General features: G+C 37.7%; 1 protein-coding gene across 1 annotated transcript; it reads left to right on the forward strand.

Annotated features, from left to right (window-relative positions):
* On the forward strand, positions 1-8,164 carry KIAA1586 (KIAA1586 ortholog). The gene is given in 7 exon segments (XM_067753515.1): positions 1-143; positions 671-754; positions 4,118-4,198; positions 5,526-6,593; positions 6,595-7,075; positions 7,078-7,423; positions 7,425-8,164. Coding segments are annotated over 7 exon segments (2,298 nt in total). The 5' UTR covers positions 1-122; the 3' UTR covers positions 7,642-8,164.
* The last annotated feature ends 261 nt before the right edge of the window (positions 8,165-8,425 follow it).

The following is an 8,425-nucleotide window of genomic DNA, read 5'->3' on the forward strand; positions in this document are numbered from 1 at the left end:
GCGGGCGAGGGTGTCCGGAACTCTGGGAGGGAGGCCAGGCCTCACGGGCTTACTGGGTCGCTGCTCAGGGGAAGCGGTTTGCAGCCCTTTCTACCGCCGGTGGCGGAGGCGGCGGCGGGGAGATGGAAGACCCAGGGTCGGAGGTGAGTAGCGGGCTGGGCCCGGCCTTGTGCAGAGTCCGGGGGGTGCTGGGCTGTACCTGGGGTCTGGGGGGCTTAGGGGGCCTGGGGAGCTTAGGGGGTCTGGGGCCTAGGAGGCCAGGGGGTCTGGGGGCCTGGGCCTGGGGGACTTGGGATCTGGGGCCTGGCGGACTAGGGGCCTGGGGGTCTGGAGGCCTAGAGTTTGGGGCCTAGAGTCTGGGGCCTGGGGACCTAGTGGGCCTGGGGGAGAGGGCCCCGCAGCAACAGTGGCCGCCCGGCTCGGGGACCGCTGCTCGGCGCGGGCGCGGCGTGGATTCCGAGGCCGACTGCCTCTTGGGGGAAGCGTGCTCCCTGCTCCTCGGAGAGAAGGGACGCGGAGGGGCCCCTGCGGTCCACGGACGCGAGCTCGGGCTCGCGGAGGCTGGGGCTCCGTTAGGTCTCCGCGAGAGCTTTCGTTCTTCGTTCCCTTAGCAAAAATCTTCTGTAAGTGCGGGGTTGTCTAGATAACCGTGTTTTGGCTTATTTTATAGATAATAGAATGTGTCCCTCCAGCTGGGCCTGAGGCGTCCGAGTCAACACCCGAGGAAAATGAAGATGACATTCAGTTTGTTAGTGTAAGTAGCGACGATATTCGGGTTTTTCCAAGTCAGAGACTATGCGTGATAAGCCGTGATGTGATTACCTCTCACCTGTTTGTTCTTCATGCAGCAAACGTGTGTGAATGTCTGATAGAGACTGTACACTGTGGAGTAGGGCATAGGAGTAGGGAATTTGCCTGAAGAGGTGTCTGAGCAGCCCCAGTAGGCATCACAAAGCCTGTGGCCTGCGGTGCGTGTTGTACCCTGAATCTCGCCTCTCCCCCTGCACTTAGAGCCTTTCATGTACGCAGGGTTGTGGTCTCCTAAGAGTGTTTTGAAATGAGACAAGAGTAACTTCTAAAAGATAGCACACAGGTTAGGGAGAAGGGGCGGCTAGTGATGAGGAATGAGGTAGAAAACCAGAAGGGCTACAGGAACTCAACTTCTGAGCCTGTGTGTCTCCATAACGTGAAGGCGGGTGGCTTGAAGACTTCACTAAGCTCCGAGCTCATCCTGTTACAGCACAGTCCAGCAGGCGAGGTTCACAATGAAGGGCCCGTATCACCAGGAGCATCCTGTATTTTTCTGTTTTTATTCCCTTCGGACAGTAGTTTTCAAGCATCAGTAAGTAGAAGTGTGTGGATTCCCGGGCCTCACTCCAGACCTATGGAATCAGAAATGGGAGGTGGGGCCCAGGAATCTTCATGTTGGTGCAGGGGTGTATGAAGCTGTGAACACACTTTATAAAATATTGGTTGCAAAAACTGAAGGGGGTGCTATGATACATTTGAGGATAATTTCCACCCCACACTGTTAAAGTTTTACAAAGGCTCTGCTTAAAGTAGTATCTTAGTTAGCTAGAGAATATTTCTACTGTGAACGACTCTTTTTGAATATTGTAGTTAGTTGAGGTTTGCTCTTAAAGGTGTATAATCTTTTTTAAAGGTTTCCCTGTTTAATTTTTGTGTGTTTCTTAGTTACTGTAGGTTTATGGCAACCATGTAATTGACTTGGTTTTTTTTTATATTTTTTTTCAGTTTTTTTTGACATCTTTATTGGAGTATAATTGCTTTACAATGGTGTGTTAGTTTCTGCTTTATAACAAAGTGAATCAGCTATACATACACATATATCCCCATATCTCCTTCCTCTTGCAAATGACTTGTTTTTAAATCAAACAAAATTCCCTCCCTAAAGGTTGTGGTAACATTGTTTTTATGTTCTAGTAGGGTTATATAGAAATTCTTTAAAAGATCAAGATCATTTCCTTGACATTCTTTGCCACAATAGTGCATGTGGTACTTTTTTCTTGACACTTGAACTTTTATAAATTTGGGGATACCAAGAAGGATTGTATGCTGACTTTGCCTCCCCATGTGGTGAGGAGTAAGTGATGTAGGTGTGGAAATTGAAGAGCCATGATGTCTGTTTTTGTACTGAAAAACATTTGGAAAGAGGATTGCAGGGGTCATTAGGAAAAATAATTTAGGTTCTTCCTGACCGTGGTATAAAGACAATGAATAGGATACGATGACCTTGATGGTGTTTTGTGCAGCTCTAGCTAGGCGTGACACAAGTGTTTATGATTTGTGTGCCTTATTTTGAGAAACACAGTAGGATTCTACAAAATTAAGGTTGGAGAAATAAATGGGTGTAATTTTGTGTCATACTCTCAGGATTAAATGCATAATCATGTTATAAATTCTGACTGAGTTAATATTAATATTAGCTTGTGTTAAGGTGAGATTTAGACATCTTAATTTACATTTTATTTTAAATATAGAGAATTTTTTGTACCTTTGCATCCAGAGTAGTGTACATCCAGCTTGATAGAACCTCTTAGAAATAGCCTTGTTTACAATTAGAGGATTGAAGATTTGACAGCTCAATAAGAAATGAATTATATGCACTGAGTGGAATTGCAGTACGAAAAGAATCTAGTAAAAATATTCCTGTTGCATTTAAATGGTGCCACATAAAAATGATCATTTAATTCTCCTTTAAACTACATTCAGATCAGAATTTACTTCCTCTCACCCCATCCTATGCTGGGTTCCATCAGGATGTGTTTATTACTATGTTTCTTATAGTACCATCCAAAAAAGATGAAATGCTACTGAGTACAATGCTCTGCTTGAGGGTTCTCAGATACAAAAAAATTTTTGTGTTCTTTTTATATCTTTTATCAAGAATGTTACTACTTGATGTATTCTGGTTTGGATTCCTTAGTTTTTTCGTATAAATCTTATTTTCCAGCCTCAGTCTGCATTATGGCACAGCATCCTCTTTGTATGCTGCCATATACATAAGCCCCAAACTAAACACAATATGCTGAAAGAAAGGAATGATGAAAATTGGGGAGTACAGAAAGAGCTCTTATCTTTGGTGTAAATTTTCCTGAAGTGCAGTGTACATGCAGAAGAGGGCACTTGCTCATTATTCTCCTTGCCCTCACTCTACTTTAGTATTAAATTACCATTTGTCTGCATTGGTTTTCTTCTTAACTGATCATCCCACATTTCATACGCTCTTAATCTTCTTCTTTTTTTTAAAAAATAATTAGCAGTTCAAGTTTATTTTTTATTTTTTAAAATATTTGTTTATTTGGCTGTGCTGGGTCTTAGTTGCGTCATGCGGGATCTTCTTTGCAGCATGTGGGATCTTCGTTGTGGCCTGCGGGATCTTTTTTTTGTTGTGGCACACAGGATCTTTAGTTGAGGCACATGGGATCTTTAGTTATGGCATGTGGGATCTAGTTCCCTGACTAGGGATTGAACCTGGGCCCCCTACATTGGGAGCATGGAGTCTTAGGGAAGTCCTGTCTCCTAATCTTCTTGAAGCACAGCTTTAATGTGGTTCCCGTCTGAACACTACTAGTTGATTCCTTTGCCTGTAAAATAAAATCTAGGTTTTCAACTCGGGTATTTAAGGCCTGGTCTATGTTGAAGGTAGTATGTGTGTAAAGAAAAGATTGAAGAGATTTGATATTTGGTTGCGTAAGGGTATGGAGGATGAAGCAGAGATATCAAAGAACTCCATGCTTTTGAGCTTAGATATGTAAAAGATTATTGATAACCATCCCAGTTAAAAAATACTGTACCGTGATATCTGTGTCTTTTTAACATTATCCCTGGTCTATTTCCCGTTTCCAAAGGAGTACATGGCTTTTTTCCTCTATATAGGTTTAGGCTCTTTCTGGGTTTTGTCGTCATTGCATATTGGTCTTCTCTGAATCTTTACCTCTGCTGGTTCTGTTTCTGATTATTTTGCACCACGGGTGAGGCCACCTCTTCACAGGAATTCTTGCTAATTCCAACCAAAAAACCCCTAGTGATTGTAAAGGCACATTTGGTTTGAATGATTGTTAATGACTTGTAAATTTGCTGACTTCCTTTTTAGGAGGGACCATCAAGACCTGTTCTTGAATACATTGATCTGATCTGTGGTGATGATAAAGAGCGTAGCACCTATCATAGTGATGTAAGTATATTATATTTGTGTTTCTTCCGTTGTGTCATTAAGTGCAGTATGTGCTGGAGGTGGCTTGAACTGGCTTGCAAGAATTGTTTGTTAAATTTGAGCTGATTGTTAAACATAGCCATTATTAAAAATTCAAGTATAACTCAGCCATAAGAAAGAATGAAATAATGCCATTTGCAGCAACATGGATAGACCTAGAGATTATCATACTAAGTGAAGTAAGTCAGAAAGAGAAAGACAAACACCATATGATACCACTTACATATGGAATCTAAAATATGATACAAATGGACTTATTTACAAAACAGAAACAGACTCACAGATATAGAAAACAAATTTATGGTTACCGAAGGGGAAAGATAGGGGAGGGATGAATTAGGAGTTAGGAATTTGCAGATACAAACTACTGTATATGAAGTGGATAAACAGCAAGGTCCTACTGTATTTTGTAATAACCTATAATGGAAAAGAAGGTGAAAAAGAATATATATAACTGAATCACTTTGCTGTACACCAGAAACTAACATAACGTTGTAAATCAACTATACATCAATTTAAAAATTGAAGTATATAAAAACTTAAAGGTAAATAGATTATCATGTTTAAGGTAATAGATGCTCAAAACTCTTCATACCCTAATATCTACACACTTGAGGTTATTTACATCTGTTGTACTGTGTGGTAGGAATGTGGTATAACAATGTGCTCCTGAAGGAAGATGGAAGTGTTTACAGCAAGGTAATTGGCAAACGATTGTACAGAGCAGGGCGTGATTTATTATTTGTTGATTGTCTAAACTGAAGGACGTGATGGATGAAATGTTAATGCAGATTAAGCCTAAAAACATGTCTCTAACTACTAGGCTCTATGCTATACAAAACATTGAGGAAATCTTGCAGTATTTGAAAACTCTTCATTGATTCAACAAAGATGTTGATGTTATCATTGATGAATGAGTGGAGTTCTGATATACATCTTTTTTTACATTTTTCTTAATAATGTAAATGAAAGTATCAACCACTCTTCATACTAGAACTATACTTGTAAATCATATGAGCAACTTTTCTGTTGAATTGGGTGATCATCAAAAGTTCAGTCAGATTTTGTGACCTTATTATTGGCTATAGAATTTAAAAAACTGATAGTGCATTTTTCAAGAAATAGCAAGTCATATTGAAATTATAGGTATAAACTGAAAATCAAGGTAAGTATTCTAGTTTAAAATTAATTTCTAAAATTATATAAAGAAATCATTAACAGAAGTTTTTACATTAACCCTAAAAGTGTTATCGTGACTTTTACTTACATATGTAAAATTATTTTTCAGATTTTGTTCCCTAAAATACCAAAACGACAGGGTGATTTATTGCATTTTTTAAATGCGAAGAAAGTGAAAACAGGCACAGAAAGTAACAATAGGAACAAAAACTATTGTGGATTGTTTAAGTCTAAGGAATCAAATTTCAAATATGTTGAACAACCAATCATTGAAGAAAAGCCATCATGTTCATCAAAGGAAGAAATGGATAATCTTGTGCTTTCAGATTGTTGGAATGAAAAACAAGCATTTATGTTTACAGAACAGTACAAATGGCTTGAAATAAAAGAAGGTAAATTAGGATGTAAGGATTGCTCAACAGTTCAGCATTTGGGATTGAAAGCAGTAAAGCATGTCCATGTGTCCAAGGAGTGGATTGCATATTTAGTAACCCCTAATGGCAGTAATAAAACTACTAGACAAGCTTCCCTGCGAAAAAAAATTAGGGAACATGATGTTTCTAAAGCCCATGGTAAAATTCAGGATTTGTTAAAGGAGTCAATTAATGACTCAGTTTCTAATTTAGTGCATAAACAAAGTAATAAAAATATTGATGCTACTGTGAAAGTTTTCAATACTGTTTATAGTTTAATAAAACATAATAGACCTTTATCTGATATTGAAGGGGCAATGGAATTACAAGAAAAAAATGGAGAGGTCAGTTGTTTAAATACACGATACGGTGCAACAGGAATAGCAAAGCATATTGCAAAAGAAATGAAGATGACGATATTTAAGAATATTATAGAAGAAAATGCCAAAATCTGTATTGTAATTGATGAGGCATCCACAGTTTCAAAGAAAAGGACCTTCGTGATTTATCTCCAGTGCACAGTTCAATCGGTTCCTGCACCCGTTATGTTATTTGTTGCTTTGAAAGAATTGGTGTCAACCACAGCAGAGTGTATTTTCAATACATTATTGAGTACTTTAAATGATTGTGGTTTCACTAATGAATATTTGAAAGCAGATTTAATTGCATTTTGTTCTGATGGTGCTAATACAGTGCTGGGAAGAAAGTCTGGAGTAGCTACAAAGTTGTTAGAAAATTTTCCTGAAATCATTATTTGGAACTGTTTTAAACCATCGATTGCAGTTGTCCCTTGATGATTCAATATCTGAAATAAAACAGGTGAATCATTTAAAAATATTTCTCCATAAAATTTATTCTAATTATCATCAATCTAATAAAAATCTAAACAAGCTTTTAGAAAATGTAGCTAAAGATCTTGAAACTGAAATTGTTAAAATTGGCCGGATAATGGGACCAAAATGGGCGGCATGTAGTTTACAAGCTGCTACTGCTGTATGGCGTGCATATCCTGTATTATATATGCATTTTTCTCATTTTCATTCTGGTTTGGCAAAGAGATTAGCTAACATTAATTTCTTGCAAGACCTTGCTTTAATGATTGACATTCTTGAAGAATTTTCACTACTTTCAACTGCATTACAGTCAAGCTCAGCTAACATTCAGAAAGCACAAAAATTGATCAAACGTACCATAAAAGCCTTGGAAAATTTAAAAATTGGTGCTGGAAAGCATGAATCTCAAATTGAAGGTTTAAGTCAGATAAGTTTAAAGATATTCCATTTAATAAAAATAATAAATTTAATGCCCTTCCTAGGAACATGTTACTAGAAAATATAATTCAACACATGAACTTACGTCTTTTATCTGACAGGAACCATGATGAAAGTATTTTTAATTATTTTGATTTGCTAGAACCTTCTACATGGCCTTATGAAGAAATAACTTCACCATGGATAACTGGTGAAAAAAAATTATTTCATTTGTGTGAAATTTTAAAATTCGAAGTTGATTTGAATGATTTTCGGGAATTTGTAAATAATAATGTAAAGTCAAACAATGTTTCAATTCCTACAACCGTACAAAAAGCTAAAAGATAGCACCATTGCAGTCAATAGTGCTGAAGCTGAAAGAGGTTTCAGTTTAATGAACATAATTTGTACAAGGGTGAGAAATAGTTTAACAGTAGGTCATATATCAGATTTAATGACTATAAGTTTGTTGGGAAAAGAGTTAGCTGATTGGGATGCAACTCCCTTTGTAAAATCCTGGTCAAATTGCAATCACAGATTAGCTACAGATACAAGAGTTTGACAAAAGTCAACAAAAGTCTATGAGAATCAGTTGGCTATATGGAACGTACAAGAAAGAGTATTGTGTGGGAATTCCCTGGTTAGGTCTTGGCGCTTTCACTGCCGTGGCCTGGGTTCAATGCCTGGTCAAGGAACTAAGGTCCTGCAAGCCGTGTGGTGCGGCCAAAGAGAAAAGAGTATTGTATATGATTTTATCATTTGTAAATTGTATGCTGCACATCTTTTAAATGCATACATTTTTATTTCAAAAGCCAGTTGTTAAACATTATTCAGCACGTTGCTGTTTAAAAGGCATTCTCCAAAGAGATAAAGTTGATTGTTTTTAGGAGCAATGGGTTTTTAGAGGTTGGTCCATGTCTGCTAGAGTGAGCCAAATACATATTTCAGGGAATCCTATACAGAACATCCAACAATTCCATTTTTGCTTTGTTTTATTTTTTTGTGAGGATACGAAAGAGTAATATAACCCAAATAACTTCTGAGCCCTGGAAGTTATATCAAATAAAAGAGAAATGGAATAAAAACTGCAAGCCTTGTGACTTTTGTCTTTCTCATTTCCAGATCTGCACTATCTAATATGGTAACCACTAGGACCATGTGGCTATTAAGCATTTGAAATGAGTTCAGTAGGACTAAGAAAGTAGATTTTTAAATTAATTTTAATTAAACATAAAAACTAAAGCAGTGTGAAATATTTTTGTTGAACTCAACTTATTTGTTTTTTTTAAAAATACATTTAATTTTGTTATCTTGCTTAAGGTGTGATTGTTGGAATGTGCTTGTCA

Source organism: Pseudorca crassidens, chromosome 10, assembly GCF_039906515.1.
Source record: "Pseudorca crassidens isolate mPseCra1 chromosome 10, mPseCra1.hap1, whole genome shotgun sequence".
NCBI lineage: Eukaryota > Metazoa > Chordata > Mammalia > Artiodactyla > Delphinidae > Pseudorca > Pseudorca crassidens.